This window comes from Bombus flavifrons, chromosome 13 (genome assembly GCF_040668555.2).
Source record: "Bombus flavifrons isolate JBK064 chromosome 13, iyBomFlav1_principal, whole genome shotgun sequence".
NCBI lineage: Eukaryota > Metazoa > Arthropoda > Insecta > Hymenoptera > Apidae > Bombus > Bombus flavifrons.
This window is the reverse complement of record NC_138454.1, coordinates 4,238,582-4,259,095: the sequence shown is the minus strand read 5'-3', so window position 1 is coordinate 4,259,095 and position 20,514 is coordinate 4,238,582. Positions and strand designations below refer to the sequence as shown.

The 20,514-nt window shown below is 34.7% G+C and overlaps 1 protein-coding gene across 5 annotated transcripts; it reads right to left on the bottom strand.

The window, feature by feature from the left end:
• Positions 1–4,904: 4,904 nt before the first annotated feature.
• Positions 4,905–20,397, bottom strand: faf (ubiquitin carboxyl-terminal hydrolase-like faf). 5 transcript variants are annotated; one of them, XM_069126417.1, is made up of 30 exons: positions 20,275–20,397; positions 18,665–18,877; positions 18,193–18,457; positions 17,865–18,090; positions 17,633–17,767; positions 17,387–17,543; positions 16,986–17,309; positions 16,649–16,906; positions 16,473–16,571; positions 16,072–16,343; positions 15,780–15,981; positions 15,369–15,698; positions 14,949–15,283; positions 14,630–14,870; positions 14,417–14,554; positions 14,026–14,295; positions 12,186–13,945; positions 11,909–12,082; positions 11,700–11,841; positions 11,312–11,616; positions 10,977–11,227; positions 10,729–10,904; positions 10,459–10,655; positions 10,254–10,381; positions 10,000–10,166; positions 9,659–9,924; positions 9,309–9,559; positions 9,045–9,247; positions 8,700–8,965; positions 4,905–8,608 (listed from the first exon to the last, which is right to left on the bottom strand). In XM_069126417.1, exons 2-30 carry the CDS (start codon positions 18,728–18,730, stop codon positions 8,431–8,433), a joined length of 7,782 nt encoding a protein of 2,593 aa, XP_068982518.1. In that variant the 5' UTR covers positions 18,731–18,877; positions 20,275–20,397; the 3' UTR covers positions 4,905–8,430. The 5 variants fall into 5 exon arrangements, with proteins under 5 accessions (XP_068982518.1, XP_068982521.1, XP_068982523.1 ...); XM_069126420.1 differs by having other exon boundaries at positions 9,324–9,559; XM_069126422.1 differs by having other exon boundaries at positions 9,045–9,238; positions 9,324–9,559.
• Positions 20,398–20,514: the final 117 nt, after the last annotated feature.

The following is a 20,514-nucleotide window of genomic DNA, read 5'->3' as shown; positions in this document are numbered from 1 at the left end:
AATTCTTCTCTTTAAACGGTATTTCGTCGCTAGATTACGAGTGTTTATGTAGATTTATACTCCTATGGAATTTTTGGCCCGAGATTTCTTTCACTCGATACACCGGTCAGCAATAATCGAAGAGTACTTGCAGAAGACACCGCGAGTGGTAAAACTGAAGAATTTTGTTTTTCTTATTGAAGAATGTTCTAACATACCATACCATAGTATAGCATTTAAGCGCAATTAGCCTCTCTAAATAGTTATCAATAATGCTAGAAGATGGTGTCAGTGGCACGTCCAACGTCGCCTCTGTAGTGTAAAGAGAAATATAAGTGTCAGCTAATAATTGTTTCTTGGCTTTTGTCTATACGATCTATTTAAATAAATGGAACATTGAGTTTTCTTTAAAACTAAGAAGTGGCACGTACAGAGTTTCCTATATATACACTTTCCTTTTTCATGAATTTGGAATACATTTTTATTTTTCTGAATTACTAACTTTGCACTATGAAATTTTCTGTAAGTATACAAAAAGCTGACATCTATTTGTTATATATATTGTATTAGAAGTAATACGCGAAAGATTCTCAGAAGCGCTAAAGATTTTGACGTCAAGTATCAACTATGTATTAAGATAAATTTGTTTTTAAATTTTTTCGGTCACAGTGAAACAGAGAGGATGGAGATGGAAATGAAGAAGGTCGATTAAGCTGGTGTTATTCCTCTTTTTCAACCATACTTTATTACATTCTGTTAGAAATAATACACAGAAGTTTCTCAGGGGCGGCGAAGCTTTTCACGCCGATCACGCACGAGGTGAGTTTGTCGTTCGATCGAGAAATCGAGGGCCCCGTGGATCGTGTGGCGAACCGTCGTCTGCGACCCCCCGAATGAAAACGATCGATCATGCACTGTTAAATCGAGAATATATATATATAATATAATATATATATATAATCTTAATTAATATTTGTATTAATGAGAGTCTGCGAGAGACCATAAATATGTTTATATATATATATATATAGAGAGAGAGAGAGAAGGGCACGCCGATTTCTTTTCTTTTGTCTCTCTTTCTCTTTCGTATTTTCTTAGGATCGCAGACTCGGTTGGCTCGATTTGCGATTAACGTTCGAGTAAGTAAAATGCTTACGTAAATGCGCCTATTTGAAAAAACGAATAATGTCACAAAACGACGTGAGCGTTTGTCTTCGGTTTTTAGCCACTCTTATAGAGTGTTTTTCACTCGGTTACGTTTTCTTTCTCATCGTGCTTTTCATTGTATATCTCTCTTTCGTTTTGTTTCAATTTGTCCATCGATCGGTCCAAAAATCACATATACGCTACAAATTAGGAATATCATACTTTATTGTTTCTTTTTACCACTTTTTGGTATTACTTTCGTTTGAACGTCAATATATGTATTTGGTGTTCGATTACGAAGCAAGTGTTAGTTTCATTTCGAGTTCCTTCGTGGATGCCTAAAGGTAGACGTCCGTCGATTATTCAGATAAGAAATCTTGTGATACGGTATTCTCATGATAAGCTTCATTCAATAAATATTTTTTTCCTCTCCAATGAATATGTAGGTGAAGAAATTTCTCAATTTTATCCCAAAGTCTCGGATATCTCGCGAAGTTGTCTCGGGAATTTTTCCCGAGTAATTCTCTTCTACTGAAGGATTTTCTCTTGGAAAAACACCCGAGAGAGGTTCGTCAAATTTCGATCGTCCTGGACCACGATGATCACTTATGAAGATATTAAAACCATATATTCAATCTTTTCTTTGAAAAGACCTAACAATATCGTACACACGAGGAGTGCGATCTTCGTTAAGAAGATCTGATGAACGAAAAGATCGAGGAACGTAGAATTAATAACTCGACGATCCTCTACGAGAGGAAACGTTCAATGTCGACAGATTTTTCGACCCCAGAAAATTCTTGGTAACCGAGGGAACGATGATCCAACAAGAATCCGTGATCGTTTCACGCTCGGAACGAATGAAAAGGGAAAAGACTCAAGGTCGACGAGGCACAATCTATTGAAGCACCATAGGTTCAGGGGCACGGGCGCGCGCACACACACAACACACACACACATACACCGCACGGTGGTTTATCTCGACTCGATACGAATATAATTAATAACGCGCGAAAGTGGGAACGATATCGGTCGTTATCCACGTTTCCGTGCCTCGATTGAGAAAAAACGCGGCTCAACGAATGACGTAGGCAATTGCAAGCGAAAATTACGTTATTTAGCGAGTGAAGAAAGAAGATATATATTTGATACAAAGAAACAAGGAATATTCTTAACGATAGCGTAGTGTCTTCAGAAAACTTCATTTTCCACTGAGAAAAAGTTTTGGTCGATGCAAGTCCACGAGACGATTTTATCGTTTCAGAGTAAATAATAATTTATTATTACCCTTTTCTTTATGACAATCTATTCATGATCTGACACGACCAATGTTCTTCTTTTCTTTTTTTTTTTTCTTTTCTCTTTTCTTTTATTTTATATTTCCTTTCCTACACCGCATAGAATTCTCGTATTAGTAAGTTCTACTAGTTAATGCCTGCACAACGCAGCTCTTTGAAATAAATACAGAAACAGATAACGAAAACGGCTTCGAGGAATGCGAGCAATGTTCTATATTCGTCCTGCGAATATCACTGAGTTGTCCTTTATTCACTGGCTGTGTCACAAGGAACACAGTTCTTTTACTTGGAGTCTTTTTATAAACCTCTTCTGGCAGTCGTTTTCGGTACGACAAACACCAAACGATATTCCGCTACGAGACACAATGAATTTTGTGCAGTTGTGATGACAGTGTACGACCAGCGAAGTTTCATCGTCGACCATTTCTAATAAGGAATTTCCTCTTCTCCTTTCCTCTTCCTTTTATTTATTTTTTTTTTCTTTTCTTTTTTCTCAATGGCGACGATCGTAATTGCGCATTGGGAAACATGTCGACTGTGGCTCGATCGAAAGGTTTATTAGTATAGTCCTAATATAGGACAGTGAATATTAAATATTCTACTCGATATTATCTGTGGTATCGTGTAATACTTCGTAAATCTAACGATTAGAATTATTCTACGGCGCTGTTAATCGAACCGAGCGATCATGCACTTCCGATAAAAGTTCTTAATTCAAATACATTTCAAACAAACAGCCACGATTATTAATTCTCTCCGCGTACAATTCTATCGTTATTTTCATATGGTTAAATACAATCGTAATTATTATTAAAGATCGTGTCGTTTCGTAGACACAACCGCACGAATCTCATTGCAAAAATCGTGTGCAGAATTTAATGAAAGAAAACAGATATTTACTTCCTTACGCACGAACATAATACTGTCTACCGACGTAACAAAGAAAAAAAGAAAAAATTGAACAAAAGCGTGTATTTGACGGACACAAAGTATATACACACTATCTTTTACATTTGGTTTCGTGCAGAATCAGCTTGAAACCGACTGGCTTGATTATCAACGCCCTCAGACTTGTCTAGCGAAATTTCACGCTTCATTTTTTTCACGCTGTATTATCTTCGATAAAGAGGCATTCATCACGCGAGTGGCGAAGTAGAGAAAAAAAAGTACGTTTTCCAATGTCCAACGTCGATTTGGAACACGAGTTCAATCTTCATATAATCTTTAATTATCTACCGACTAAGTTTCCATACTATACTCGATCGTTTCATCATACGAATGCCGATGTCGAACGACTTTATTCGTACACACGTGAGCAGATTCACGTGAAAGAAATCACAAGTTCCGATGGAATCACAAGCCTCTGTTATTTTCTGAGAAGCTTCCGTCGGCCCTGCTACGATCTCTCTTTTCTCCTCGTTACCACGTCTCTTTCTTTTACGCGTTCCAAACTACAAACAAAAAAGAACAAAGACATCCGACAAAAGTAAAAATGGTTCCGTCAACATTCTGTTTGTAATTTCTTCGTTTATTTAAATCATCTCTTTAGACACGTGCTGAAACTGAGAACCGTAACAGGGATTTAGATATCTTTTTACACGCTTTATAATCTGTAAAACAGGCGAAGGACGATCCATCTGAATCTACAAACGCACAATTAGTGAAAAATTAGTGAAAAATTCCTACGAATAAAGTGATTACTAAATAAGACGTTTAGATTACATGAAAGTATCAAAGATATAATTAGAGTGAGGTCATCCGAAGATTATTCGACGTCTTTTTCAAATGGCACTTCACCTTAGTAAAATTACTAGAAAGTCAATTTAATAGATTCCTTTCTTTTTCCTGTCCCCCTTAGCCTTATATAGATCAATTCGTAAATAAAAATGGATCGTCCCGTGTGTATCGATCTTTCTTAAAATATTAATGAACAATCCGGTCCAAAACATTCGCGAACGGAATTCAATGACAAGAGAGAAAAATGTGAACTTATAAACTTCTGCTGTATCGAATAATGCGGTTGACATTCTAAAAGCGAAGAACAGCTTCTTGCCAGCGTTAACCCTTTGCAGTCCAATTTCTTTTCGCGTGTAAAAAGACAGTTTGGAATAAATCAACTTTCGCGATGCCACTATAATCGATCTACCATTATTCCTTGCGTGCTGCTCCGCTATGAAATTTATCCGCGATTTATTTAAAGTAAAAATCTACCATTGGTACAAGATTTTCTAATCTATCGTGAACATCAGCATCCAAAATGTTAGATGTTATTTCTCGTCGAACAAAGGATATGCTCTAAACGAAAGAAGAAATGTATTTTCGTTAAATGATTAAATGGAGCGCAAAGGGTTTTGGCAATGAAATCAGTACGCGTGTAAATTGTAAATACATTGACCGCTTAACGAGGTAGTTTCATTGTTGAATCATTTCGTTCCTCCTATCTTTTTCTCTTCTTTTTCTTTTTTTTTTTGTTCGATTTCATTTGTTTCATTCGTATCGCCTTGCTTGTTTTACTTTTTTTCATTCTCGAAATAGCCTCGGAGAAAGTTGTCAAAGGCAAATGGAGAAACACGAACACCACGAAAGTAGCGGATGTGTCCCATGGTAGTTTCTGATACCATCGAAAAGACATGCCTCGAACGAATGCGCGTACATGTTTATTAGTTTCTTGGAAATCTCGTTTTTCCTTTACGTCGTTTTATTTAAAACAAAAAGAGAAGGAAAAAAAACAAAATCGTTTGAACAATCGTCGTACTGGAAACAAAAAATACAAAGATTTCGAGAGATACTCTACGCTACTAAATGAACGAGGTTCGTTAATCTCCTTCCGTTTATTTAATTTTACTGACTAGAGCGTCGATCGAGTTAATACATAAAATTACCTTTACAACTAAAACTAAACGAACATCGACGAGGGACTCTTTTCTTCTCCTCCATCTTTTTTTTTTTTGTATTTTCCTTTTGTCATTTTTTTTTTTTACTTTGTGTTTTATGAAATTTCACTTCGCTTGGGGTTCGAATTATTGTAACTGCTTCTCTTTTTTTGTCTCATTTCCGCGTCTTTTTCGTTTTTGTGTACAAGTGTCATTTTCTTTGCTTAAGCATGCAACTGTATAACTTTACTTTTTTTTTCTTTTTTCATTGCTTCACATGCATTTGCCTTTGATTTTGATTAACGCGTCGTATCAGTCACCTTCGCTTATTATCAAGATTTGAATATATCGTTTTCTTTTTCGCTTTTGCTCTTTTTTGTATCATGTTTCATCGTTGTTGTTCTCTGTATAGTAATATTTCGTGCAAAAAAGAAAATGTATAAATGTTGCATCCGACCGTTTTCTTTTTCCGTCGACTATAAAAAAACAAGCGTGTTTATTCGCAACTACCGCATTAAAAATGACCGGCAATCTTGATCGACTCTCGTAGATCCGTCACAGTTTCACATAGAATTCGTAGTAAATATGAGAATGTTCGATAGTTCGATGAAATCGCTCGATAAGTTTTCGGACAATAGTCATATAAATCATGAATTAGAATCGTGTACCCGGTTGTCTTACATCTGTTTTTCCCCCTTAATGTCCATATCTTTCTAGCTCTATCATCGCTCGTTCGAGAGAAATAAAAGAAAAAAGAGAACGAAATATGAAAGAAAGAAAGAAAAAGAAATAATGACACTACTAGTAGTATTATATCATGACACAAACTTCGAGGTTCGATCACTTAAATCTGATATTGATTGTTAGAAAGTAATCAAGTTATGTATATCATACAAGACGTGTTACGCTTATTCTTTCAGCGATACAATTAAATATTAAATAATTATAGACTACATTCTCTCCGTTAACAAAAAAATTGAACTTAGCATACAGTCTGTGTACAAAAAACCAGGATTTACAATAGCATACTAACCTCAATGTATAATAGGAATATAATAATTTTTATCACATATAAAAAGCAGTTGCATATGTACATATTCTGAGTAAGATTAGGTACCATTATTATTATTTTTAACCGATAGTAGCTATTATATAATTTGGTACACTGTTTAACGTGGATATTTGATAAATACGAACAGTATAATCAATATGTCGTTATTTCCTGGTGTCTTGACATAGTCGTTGATTTTCTCATCGCACGAATTCCTATGTATACACACGGCTTGCTTTATATCCTCATTACACGTGACTTTATTTTCTCTTTTTCTCCTCCTCTTTAGTATTATTTATATAATATCTATATAACACACGTTATTTAATAAGTCAGAGCTATGGCCAGTTCATACGTTAAAGGATCGCAGTCATCGTTTATTCTCCCATGTTTCGTCGTTTATCCGTTGTATGCCCGATAAAATGCCGAACAGTATACAAGCAGTATAACATCTAAGCATCTGTCCTTTTTCTTGTCGACGGAAAACTAAGAATCGATTTATAATACTGCGAAAAGACCACAGCTCTTCTTTCTTAACGATGGATCGTACCTTAGAACGATACAAATTAGTGTTTTTTCTTTATATTTGTTTCATACCCTTTTTGTGTCGCTACCGTCACGCTTTCTTCAATTCCTTCTTTTATTCTTTTTTCCTTTTTTTTTTTTTATTTGTTTTTCGTTTTGTAAAAATTTGGACTTCGAACAAGGCTTATTTTTCTTCCTCGCGGCACTGCGACTCGTTATAATAAACACAAACTGATCCATCCATTTTGCCTCCTTCTTTTTCTCTCTTTTTTAACATCCATCTTTACTATTTAAAGTAGAAACATCCCGTCATAACTGTCGTTTCTTATCCGAATAACTTTTTAGGCGGTCAACTGCACCGTCCACTTGAATTTCATTCAATCAAGTTCTTTTTCGTTAATTTCTCATAAATAGCCGAAAAAACATAACAGACAAAAATATAAGCAATGAAAATTTGAAGCAACAACTCGATTCTTAAATAACTACCTAAGATACAAAATGGAGTCGCATGATATCAAAGACACAACTCTTCTTCTCAAATTCGATGAACTGAAAGAAAGCACAATGGGAGGCATCTTATTGGTGTATGTTTAGATTCTCATACAGCACAAACGTCTGCATCAGAGAAGTGGCTTTCCTTTCTTTATTTTTCTTTCTTTTTTCCTTTTTTTTTTTATATTTTTTTTCTTTTCTTCTTTTTTTGATACTCGAGATTAAGTACAAGGAAATTTTTTCGTTTACTTCGTCTTGAAAGACTAAAATAGTGAAATATCGATAGATGTGTAATTTTTCTTTTCTCTTGACTTGTTAACTCTGCTCTCTTTTCAATTAAATCGGAAACTACTGTATTTTTTAGCCTTATCCTTCGATCGTTAGAAAGTTTCATTTTTTAACTTTTTATTAGTAACAAATTTACATAGACATACGGAAAGTTAGGTTCTTTTTTTTATACCTTTCTTTTCTATTCGGCAGAGACGGGATTCCATAACACTATTCGCTATACATTTATACAATCTTATCGTATTCCTACACTTGAATTCGTATGCATTAATCGAGGCAAGTGTAATTCTTATCTAAATTGTTCTTTTTTCCTCTTCGCATCAATTTCTCTTCAGAAGATTTCTTTCTACCAAAACAACCTTCCTTTTATCGAAATTCAAAAGCTCAAATTATTATATAGATGCAAAAAATGAGGAATGCACGAACGTTAGGAGTAAGAAAAAATTACGATGAGAATTCTCGTTGCCTCAACTAATACGTAGAAATTCTGTTCTTACTTATTTAATAATCGCCTGTTGTTTCTAACATCGTTCTTTTTTTCTCAATAGTGCAGATAGCTATGCCACATCGTATCATTCATGAAAGTAACTGCCCACAATAAAACTCAGGTTGCAAATGCAAGTTCGTGAATACCAGCAAATAAGAACAAATCTGCGAGTTATATCTGTACAGGTGCCTCTATCGTTCGGCACCAAGCTGCTGGCGCAGTAATGTCTAAATATCTTGAAACAGTTTCACCGAGGCAGCAACTTGGTAGAACGTCAATATGTAGCGTTCATTATGGATCCTGGCTGGTATTTTGTGACGACTCACAGTTCTGTGGACTATGTAACTGATGAGCTGGTGGTGTGAGTATAACCGGGGATTGGGACCAAAGGGGAGTATGAACTGGAGATGGTCTAGGCTGAGATTGTTGTTCCTCTTGCATTTGTTGCATTACAGTGACGTCAGGATAACTGAAGAGAGAAGCAGGAATGATTTATGTTTTAAATAAGGACTGTATAATGATAAATAAAATTGAATAAAATTGTTGTTTTTGAATCTTACCCTATACATCCCCATACTAAACTACGTCTCGATCGCAATATGTCTCTATTCTGTGGTTGGTACTTTTCTGTCTCCTCAGTGCAATCTTCGCTTGTATCCTCTACCTCCTGTTCTTCATCCGGACAAAGTTCGCATGCTCTTTCTAATGTCTTCTTCGCGCTATTACTACGCTCCAAAACATAACCATTCGCAGAGTCATTGGATTGAGCTGGTGGAGACCAATTACTATACGCATGAGTATATGGTGCCGCAGAAGCATATGGTCTCTGAAAATAAAATCGATATTGTTTAATATATGAATCTCTTCTTGTAACTTCATAATCAGCTATTATTATTGTTCAATACTTTATCGAGTTCTTCGTGAAGCCAGTCGGTAGCGTGTATCCACTTCCTCTTCAATTCGGAGCTATGATGCAGGAGTTGATGTGCAGGTCGACACTTACTGAAGAGCTGCACCATGCATTTAATGCATTGATAACCTCTTTTCTGATAATGATGTTTACTTCTTTGTATTATCTCGAATAAACCTTCTCTTTCATCTGGTACACCTAATGACAATTACATTTTACGATCTCATGTTTTAATGCCTCTTAAATTGAAAACTTACACCTGCAACGGTTGTACCTTTCAGAGCATTATGAACACGATGAGTTTGCCACGAGTCCTCCATAAGAAGTACAGCAAGTAATAGGTCAGTATGATGTTTTATTTCATGTGCGAAAGAAAATCCAATCTGCCATAATAATTCACTGAGAACGGTTCGTGACACATGAGGATTTTCCCAACAACAATATTGCAATAATTTCACTGTATCTTCAGTAACGTTAACGTCTGCATCTTCGATCAATTTTTTCATATAACTAGATGACAAAAATTGCAGTTTGTATCAATATACTTTATACTTTACATATTTACCTTTTATCTATATTTTAAACGCATTTTATTTAAGAAATATCTACCTGTTCTTAACAAAGAGAATATCTGCTGCCTGCGGCTGAATAGGCATCAAATATTCATTTTGACATGCCGGGTCACCATATGGGTTTGGTAAAGGTGCTACGCCTGACTGTGCAAGACTCGAGTGTGCTTTCGATGACACGTCGCAACAGCGTATCAACATACTAACTACCTGATGCAATTTAGTTAATTCAGGATACTGATATTTTATCGTAGGTCCGGGTCCTTCGTCGATAGCAACCAACATAAACGTAACCGGCACATTTAACTACGATAAAAAACAATTATAAATGGCATAATCTTATTAAATGATTTTACATGAGAAAAACAATGTATAAGTTACCTTAAGCAATTGGGCTTTTTCAGCGAGACCAAGCGATGCATACGTGTGAAACAGAGAGAAATAATGTGGTAAATGGCGGCCATGATCAGAGATTTCACGATGAAGTAAAGAAAGTACTGCATGCAATAAATGATCACTGAGTGTTGCTGTTGGATCTAAAAGTATAGCTGGAAATAAAGATTTATGAACAAATATTTCAAATTATATCTTATTAATCTGTTTGAAAGAATAATAAATATAACTAAAAATCTTACTTGGTGCGTTTAAACTAGGCGGCACGCATGGGCCATCCAGTAAGGAAATGTGTGCGAGAAATACCAAAATTTTGAGAAATGCCGTTCGAACTTCTGTACTAGGACAGCTCAAAAGATATTCGCAAAATCTAAAGACAATAAATTCATTTTGTTAAACAATAAATTCTCTTATATTGATACATGTATACTCAAGAAAACCCAATACCTATGTGGATGATTAAATAGGACATTATGAGCAAACCAGGATCGCACTGTTTTGCTACTACGTAAATGATGACAAACGATGTCATACCAATCCGTTGCGTTACCGCGTAAAGTTTTCTTAGTATGAAAACCTGTGTAAAACAGGAATCTCGATGCTAATTGCACGGATAGCATTGCAAGTTCTTCCTGCTCTGGATTCTACAAATATAATTTTTAAAGATTATATGTTTGATACAAACGTTGAAAAAAATTATTTGCTAAATCAACTTACAAGTTTTTCATTCATATTTTGTCTATTGATGTTATGGGGATTACAAGATACAAGTTTTTTAATAAATTGAAAATATTCTGCGCTAAACTGGTTTCGATTATGCATGAACTTGATATTCTGTTTTCTGACACTATATTCGATAGCTGGGGGCATTTTCATAACTCCTAGTTTCGTATCTAAAAGTTATAACATTTTTATAGTAAGTAAATACAACTTTTTAACAAACAAGAATTTCAAGCAGTACTTACACAAGGATAATTCATTAACACTTTTCATTAAAGAATTTTCTTCTACATCTAATCTGGTATAAAATAACATATAGGCATTCCACCATCGTTTTTGTTTTCGGTAACTCATTCTTTTAAGCATATGATCAAATACTTCTCCCAAATAATCACCGCCGAAACATTGCGACTTCATTTCTTCCTCTTCCTCCATTTTACATTCCGTAACATCGCCATCGTCGAACTTATACCATTTTGCAACGCCATCATTTTGTCTAATACAAAATGCAATAATAAACAAATATGTGTTAAAACCATTATGTAAATATTAATGTGTGGATACATAAATATTTCAGTACCTATGTAGGATATACGAATAATAATGACCACCACTAGCCTGGCCACTATGTACTACGATGCCAGTTAATTGATATTTAGTACAAGTCCCTTTCACCGATTCCTCGTAATCACAGTCTATAACTTCTCCCTCCAGTTTAGCGAGCCCAGAAACAGTATAAGGTTCCATATCCAAATCTCTCGGAAATTCAAAATAATCGTTAAATTTTATAGCGCAAACTCTTTCGTAATCATATTCAAATCTTTTTAATTGTATCGCTAAAACAGGTGGCAACTTCTTTACACATAATCGTTTTACTGTTACGACCTAAAAATATAATTTGTTAATAGAATATGTAATAAATGTTGTGAATTATGCGTAAATGCTTTACAAATATATGAAGTTTATACCTTTTTATTACATTTGTCGCAATGATAAGCGTCTGCACCTTCCAATAATTCTCCTTTCACATATTGTTCAAGAGAGTCCAGTAAATTACTGTGATTTCTAATATCCACGCTTATCAAACTAAACGGCTCTTCCTTGGAATATCTGAAGATAATGTAATGCGGTATTACAGTTTACCGAAAAAAGCAAAATTTAAGAATTAAGAAGGTACCTATGAGGGCAACCTTTGCAGATTTTCTGGTCACTATATGAACCACCAAGAATCTTGCTCATTATCTGTTCATGTCCTAAGGCTTTCAGTGCCTCATCTAAGCTTTCCACTAAACTCATAAAAAATTCTACTGCATCTTGTTGTTCTCTAAGATTTACAGGCTCACCTTGAAGTCTGAAAATAATATTAATAAAAACATTAATAATGACATGAAGATGATAATTACACTTCGACAATTATACATTTAACAATATTTACAATGTAAATGTAAACTTACTTAAAGTGTTTCCAAAGACCTCTAGGTATATAATATTGTAATTTGCTATATGCTAGATGACCAAAGATTGCTTGAACTTGCTTTAAAATACCAATATTATATTCCTTTCGAGATTCGTCTGCTCCACATTTTTCTTCATTTGTATCATTATCGTTTGTTTCTATCGTTTGTTCTCCTTCAATTCTTTCTTCTCCAGAAAAATCTTCGTTCAAATCTGTCGCTGCACCTTCCGCAGCCAAAAGTCCGACTCTTATACTTTCAACCATGTACAATTGTTGTAATACTGAGTTCATGTAACAAGTTGCACCAGCGTTCTTTAAACCTACAAAGCCTTTCAGTGGCCTAAGCCCGACTGGTGGTAAATAATCCCATTCTACTAGCGGTTCATCTCTCTCAGAGTAGAACATATCAGTGAGCATTGTGACTAGAAGTTTCATGTTAGGTACACAGCCTACACAAAGACCTACAAGTAAATCAAATGCTGCGCTAGTCGATTGAGGAGTCGTACATACTGGGCTCGCTTGCGAAGCACTTAGCTCTCCAGTGCTACGCAGTTGCAGCATAAGACGCGATGCAGGAAATACAAAATCTTCGACTAATTCCTTGATCAAATTTACGCCGTGTTTTTCATCAGAGCCAAGTTCAAACTTTTTACTTGGAGGTAGAAAAGCTAGTAATTCTTTAGTAAGACCAAGATGACCTTCAAGGACAGCTTCATCGACTTGACTTTCTCCAGTTTCTTTAACATTGTCTCGTACTTTCTTTAACCATGCTATTTCGATGTTCAGTAATGTTTCAGCAGTCAGAAGAGGACATCCTGACATGTGTGCAAAGTTTAGCAGCCTACATAAAAGCTGAAAATACTCATGACTCTGTTTTGCATGCTCCATAACCGTAGTGTTTAAAACGGTGAAAAGTAGCGTTATTGCAAAAAGTAATGGTTGATGACCACTACTGTACCACGTTGATATAAGAAAAAACTGTTCAGCCGCAGCCATTCTAACCACTCTCGATGTACTCAAGAGAACAAGGTCTATTAAAAACGTATGCCACATTTTATCTCTTGATAATGATTCTAACGCAGTTGGATTCAGTACCAAAGCGATTGTCAGAACTTCTAATGCTTCTTTACATACTAACACATCGTTATTGTCAGGATTATTTGACGTTTCCTTTTCGTTTATTTCGTGAAGTGTATGGAGCATCTCAGCAGAAGCATTTATATTATTTAAATTACCTGTCGATGCTGCCCATGCTAGCCTAATTATGGCACGAATAGTAGCTACGTCTGGTAGCTCCCAGGAAAGGGCTTGCATAAAAAGTTGCCGACATTTGTCAGATTCCGCTGCTCCACATAACATTCGAAGCGCTAAATGCTGCGCCAAGTTCGTTGCTACGCTTCTCAACATATACTCAGTATTCTGATTAGGTACACTTTGTAAGGCTTGTTTCAAAACCGCTACTGGGCCTCGATTGTTGTGAACATGATTATCGTGGTTTTCCGAAATACCAGCTTGCTGCACTTCATCCATTACACAGGCCATCACATTACCCACTGTTGTTAATAAGAGTTTACATAATTTTAACACCGTTAAATACGCTGCTCGTTTAGTAGTTTCGTCTGCATTTGGTAGAAATTTATTTTTAGTTAACATTTCAAGAATAACACCAGCTTCGCCACTTTTTATAAAGTTGCACTGAAACTCAAACGCTCTTTCTGACATTGGATCTAAAACTGGCATTAATAAACTATATAAAACCTGAAATACAAATAATTTATTACAAATTGCCCGAGAGGTATACATAATAAAAACACATATAAATGTTACACAAACTTTACCTCTAAATTGTATAAAACTTGGCTAGAACTTGCAGTAAAAAATAAAGAATCTACTGTAGTATTTTGTTCATTACAAAGAGCATTATCTAAATTGTCGTCTTCTTTGCAATGACCGAATAACGACTGCAATCGTGATACAGTAAGTGTATCTGGTGGCACCAGTTGTAAAAGGTTTCTTGCACCATCGCGTAATTGCGCGTGTTGAAGACTACATCCAAGATCTGCTAACTGAAAGAAGAATGTAGCATACTGCGATCTTTGCGATATGACCTGTAACAAAAACAGGAAACTTTTAAATTTTTAAGTTATAAGATAAATATCTAGAAATATTGCACTTATAATGAATTGTATAAAAATCTTTTCTTTTATATGTGAACGCAAATTAACATACCACTCCGGGTAAACTGTTTTCTGCTTCTGCATCTGGCCCATCATATGGATGGTGTGGAGAACTGGTAGAACTATCTGAGCTACTATCTGGCGAACTCGGTAAGTTGCTGTTTACTTGACTTAGTTTTGCAGATAACAGCTATATGAAAAAAATTTTATTCTTTAATTACTCTGACATTACTATGTTTTACAAAAAATAGATATTAATATATACCATCTTATCCCTCAATGGAGTTTGAGAAAGTAATTTCCTGTCATCTGTTGACTCCAAAGGTTCTCCATTAAGAAATAAGTCAAGTTTCACATTTGATCCATTTGCCTTAATTCTGCGTAATATTTGTCGCCTTAATGACCCCAAAGTGTCGTTGCTATGTGTAAATATCTCTATATCATCCACATTACGACCAGGATTCGCAAAACGAATGATAAGAGATAGGTGTTTCCCACGAACTGCTCTGTAATCAAATAAAATAGAATATTATTGTTATTTTAGAAAATTCATCATTTTTACAAATAAATACAAATATTAGTACCTATGTAATGGCAATATTTTTCGTTCTCCTGGAAATGTCGTATCACATTCATTTATATATTCCTGTAACACTTTCATAACACGGCACATTTTCATAGCTTCTATTTTAATTTTATTTGACATTTGCTGTTCGCGTTCTTCCCTTCCTTCAAGGTATACTTTACTCAAGACAGATACAGTATCATAATGTGCTTTCAATCTGTCCATACACTCTCCTATATATGTCACGTGAAACGCCAAAACTGATGATTGAAGTCGTGGTCCTAAATTAGTATTCACTTCTTTTAATAATTCTATAGCTCGATTTGCTATTTCTTCGGGGCTATTGGTCACGACCTGAATAAATAGATGCATAAAAATATGTAATGACACAAAATACTATTACGATCATAAAAAATAATTAGTATTAAGTTTTACTTACGCGCCACAAATAATCTGTACCAATTAGGTCAACGTCATCCATTAGAAACGTTCTCCTTTTTAATTTTAATTTTCCTTCCTTAGAATTGACTGCCTTGAAAAATCTTTCATAACATTTGATACCACTTTCCGTAAGTAATGTCGGATCTAATTGTAATATATTATTTTGGAAAAAGTCCTTATTTATTGCTGGATCAAGATCTGGTTCATCTCCCATTAATTTTGAAAACCATTTGAAACATGCTTCACGATCGGATACAAATACACCTTGTTCAGCTAAACATTGCCAAATCTGTTCAGCTTGATCCGCACATAACCATAGTTGACCATCCTACAAGAAAAACAGATATAAACAAAATTATACAGATCTACAACAAGTCATTATTACAAAATAAATGAATACAAATGTCACCTTCAACAAGAAACGGAGGAAATTAAGTCTTTCCTGTACTTGCATAATATGATTGTAGCGACCATCGTGCATGTAAGTATTTCCATCAATGTCTGGATTTTCCTTAACCAACTGCCGCATTTTATCCATATAATTTGTTAAACTGTTTGTCACGAGAATTACTGCAGAATGTTCTGCTTGAAGTCGTTCTATAACATCTTGCCTGTAGAATAAAATATATTAGAAATAATGCCAATTGTAAATTGCTTTAAGTTAATTATTAACTTCTACATCACTATTTAGATAAATATACCTATAATGATGGTTCCGTTGACCATGACATGCTATATTAGGGTTTGGTTCATAAAGGCAGCATATTTCCCGAATTTGTTTCAACGCAGGCAAAGCCCACTTATCACTATTCTTTAGTTCTTCCACGCATTTGTCTAACCAAATTGTCTTTTGAGCATCCCTTTCTTGTGAACACGAATAATCAAGAATTTTTACATGAGCATTTAATGCTTGATCCATTATTTCTGTAGGCACCTCGTCAGAATGAGCCAAATTCCAAAAAAGAGTTAACACCTAATATTAATAAAAAATACAATTAAGCTTAAGTAAAATCAATAGTATATTTTATATATACAATGATACGAAATTTTAAATAATGTAAAAATGTAACAATGTATAAATATAATGTAAACATAAAAATACCTTATGTGCCATTACACCATCTTTATCATCTTCTGCTAATCTCCGAATTAATTCTAATAACTTTTCTCCTTGTTTCTTATTAGCAGTCTTCCAACTCATCTAGAATAAGAAAGATTTTAATTGAGTTATAATAATCAATAGAATAAGGACTGTTATAGTTTCACAATATTGAACACCTGAAAACATTCGAATAAGTGGTCAAGTTGCTCAGGGCTAAAATCCCAAGCAAGTTTAGCTAACAAATCATGAACATTTTTCACAATAGCTTCGTGTTTCCCGGCTTGTGCTGCCCAAACAGCATCTAAATCTTCTAAAGTTAATGCTCGTTCTTTTATAATAAAGCGTAAAATCTTTTCCAACTTTTCAACATATTGAGGCTGATGTAACGAATCTCTTAAAACAATTTCTAATACTCCGTTTTCCTTTATCCATTTCTATATAAACAGAATAATATTATTTATCAATATTTGTCGATATGATTTACAAATTGAAACAAACTTTAATTAAACTTACAGCCATGCATTCCGCAGTAAGCCATTCCTCTTCTTCAACAATTGCATTTCGATGTTGGTAAAAACTAACAGTGGCGATGACTTTATTTACTTCATTTAAAGCATTCATTTTTCCATTAAATGAAGAAATTTGTAAGAGTCTCAATATCATTTTCAGTCTCAGAATTCCCAAATTTTTAATCATTTCCTCTTGGTGCGGTACTCGTGAAACTAAACATTTGGCGGCTTTGATTATAGCTGATATTGCATCATTTTTTGATTCATTTTTCGCCTCCTTCTTTAATTCCTCATCAGTTAAATTATTCAAAATTACAGGCACCATTTCCTATAAACATAAAAATGTCCAATTGGTATAGATTCAAATGTGATTGAGTTGTTTAATACCTTTCATAAAATGCTTACCACAATAGGCATCAGATATTTAACTATTGTGTGAACAGTAAGTAGTTCATAACATAAACCGAAAGGTCTGATTAAAGCATAAATAACTGGTACTGTTAAATTTCTGCCGCTCTGAAATCTAGAGAGCAAAATTTCAAATCCGTTAAGGCTTCCAAACCTGTAAAAAAATTAAGTAATTTATAATTTATATGTCATGTATAAAATATAAAATCATAAAGAAATATTATAATAGTATCACTTATCAACCTATTTATGAGATCCACTAGCCAACCACGAGGACTTCTTGAATCAGGAGGTGGCCTTGCATAAAGCTGTTCATCAGGAATATCACTTCCTGGAGGGACAGTTTCAGAGACCCTTGCAGCATTAAACGTATGAAATCTGAAATAAAAGTTATAAATCAGTATAATATCAGTAATACAAAATAAGAAATTAAAAATAACATATCTTCAGTTACATAGGAAAAAATGTAACTCACTTATTACTAGGATTAAAAACCATTGCCAGCAAATCAAGAAGAGGAAACCAGTCCTCATCTAGTTTCAGGATACATAGATCCACTAACCGCTCACAGTTTGCATTAATACAATTTTGAATGTTCATTTTCCAACTACTTACTGCATCATCAGTCAATATTTTGGTAAAAGAAATAGTGAGTCCTTCTCGAAAAAAGCGCTGGCACGCTTCACTTTGTACATCAATTCCTAAGTACAAATTTGCATTTATTGTTACATTGAAACAAATCATTAATTTATATTTAATTATTTACTCGATGAAATAAAATTTTCGAAATTGCTTATTATAACCTTTTTTACAAAGATCGATACTGGCTTGTAACAGGCACTCTAACTCTTGTTCTGGCAGAACTGGTACAACCCATCGTGGACTAGATATTTTTTCATGAAGCATATTGAGTTTTGCAACAGGAAAATCTGGCTCGCCATGGAGCTGATTACTATCCTCTACTGAAGCTAAGGTATCATTGGTGCATTCTGTTTGTACCACATTCTCCGTGAGTTGAAGTCCCGACATTGTGTCAGCTAATTGTTGTGGGCCCGATGGACTGTGCATCTATTATTATACACAATATTAACTCAATAATATGATATGATTTAATGATGTAAATGCATATAAATTCACATTATAACAATTATACATAAAACAATATGGTAAATTTTGCAAACGAAATTTACTTTAAATATAGCTTAAACATAGTTTAAATACAGTTAGTTTAAATGAACAATATATGACTAACTAATATAAAAATAAATTATATACCTGTGTACTTTGCTGGCTGTCAGGAGGGTCTATGCCTACTCCTTGGCCTCTTGTGGCAATCGTCATTTTGTACGCTCTTTGCTATATTCCAATTGTCTCAATATCTTTTGGTCCAATAATCGCACCACCAATAACAATCATCCAACTCATTCACTGACATTAAATATAATTATACCCTAAAGGCCTTGTTTGAATAAACTATACCTACATTATCTGAAACAAAATAACAAAAGTTTCATAAAAAAAAAAGACTGAAATTTGTACAAGTTATTGCAATAATATTAGACATTTTCAAATATAATCTTTCAATACAGATCTAACAATTAAGAAGCTATAACAATAGTAGGGCAATAAATACTACTTAATCTTGTAGAATACTTATGTTAGTAAAGAAGTTTTACAACAGCTTAGTATATCCATCAAATATTAATTCCCTCATTATTCTATATATCATTAACAAGTGTACTGTTATTTATGGTCTAATACTGTATAAATATTAATTCTGCAAAAAACGGGACGGGCCGAAAACATAAAATAGAAAAACACTGAAAAACATTGAAAAAGTTAGCCAATTGGAAAACTAGAATGGACGAAAAATCCGTAAGATAAGAACCATGTAATTCGAGCTCGCCTCGAGGGACACCGGTAGGTACACCGTCAATATTTCAGAGTCGAGCAGCAAAAAATTTTAACGAATTTAAATTTTCTTGCGGAGGAAAAACAACATAGATAACGTAGAACGTTTCGCACATTCTATAAATCGTATGACAGCATGATCTTGTTAAGGTTTCAGCTAACAAATTCCAATTATTCCCCTTGATTTGAGCGAGGAAACGATTCTTTCATAAACGTTTACTAGTCACTCGGATTCACACGTAAACCAGTAAACGAAACTAATAATCACGTCCAAGGGTCTCTGTATTTCTTTGGAATTTCGCAATTCATGAAAGGTACGATGTCATGTCGCGAATTATTTCTCTATCTCTTTCTCTCTCCGGGTCTGTCTCTCTCGCTCTCCTCTCGATCTCTTTCTCTCGCTGCTTCTTTTTATTTCTCGGGTGTAATCGTCAAACGTACCGAACTGTCAACCGTCAAAAATTAGAATCAGGAAATGAGCAACCCGTCGTCTGCTTCCTGCCGATCGAAAACCATCATCGTACTTAAAGAATTTCACGAACGATCGTCGCTAAATTAGCTTGGAATTACGCGTGAAATACGTATACGGCGTGCTTACAAAGGACTTAACGTCGAGCGGCGACAAGAACAGAAATCTCGATGTTTCTCATCTATGCGCCACTTCTTTCCACGAACAGTCAGATTTCTTTCGATAATTAGAGATAAGTGAATAGATCCCACGTAACCGGTACCTATGCAATTTCAACAATCCTCGGTGTGTCCAGGGAGCAACTATTTTCGCCCCGTTCACTCAACCGGGCCACCTCCGGACAAAATGGCGGCCATCCTAACGATTAGCATTCCCGTATTAAAGAAAATCTTTTACAATTTTCTTCCCGAGAGTAATCCCGATCCCGTTAAACAACGTGCCGTGACACACAGAACGTTCCTATTATCACCGATTATCGCATCAAACTTCTATCGGGTAAACGCACCTTTACATAGTAAATGGTGGTAGAAATTTGTTGCACTTTTTGACGTGACGTTGTAGAACTCACTGGCGAATCTGTAAACACGACTATCTTACGGCGCTACCGTCGTCCCCGAGTTAAAACGACCACTGACACTACATTCACGGTGCTTCTCGTGCATTTCCTCGCTCATTCAATTTCGACCAGATTGTTTCTTTTAATTCTTCTTTATTTTATTTCTTAGTGTTTTTAATCGAAACATTC

Excerpts from the sequence above, each read along its gene's own strand:
- faf (XM_069126417.1), bottom strand. The coding sequence starts at position 18,730 with ATGACGATTGCCACAAGAGGCCAAGGAGTAGGCATAGACCCTCCTGAC. Across the intron at positions 14,871-14,948 it reads AAAATATTGCCATTACATAG|AGCAGTTCGTGGGAAACACC; the intron begins GTACTAATATTT and ends ATTTGATTACAG. Across the intron at positions 14,555-14,629 it reads CTCCATTGAGGGATAAGATG|CTGTTATCTGCAAAACTAAG; the intron begins GTATATATTAAT and ends TTTTTCATATAG.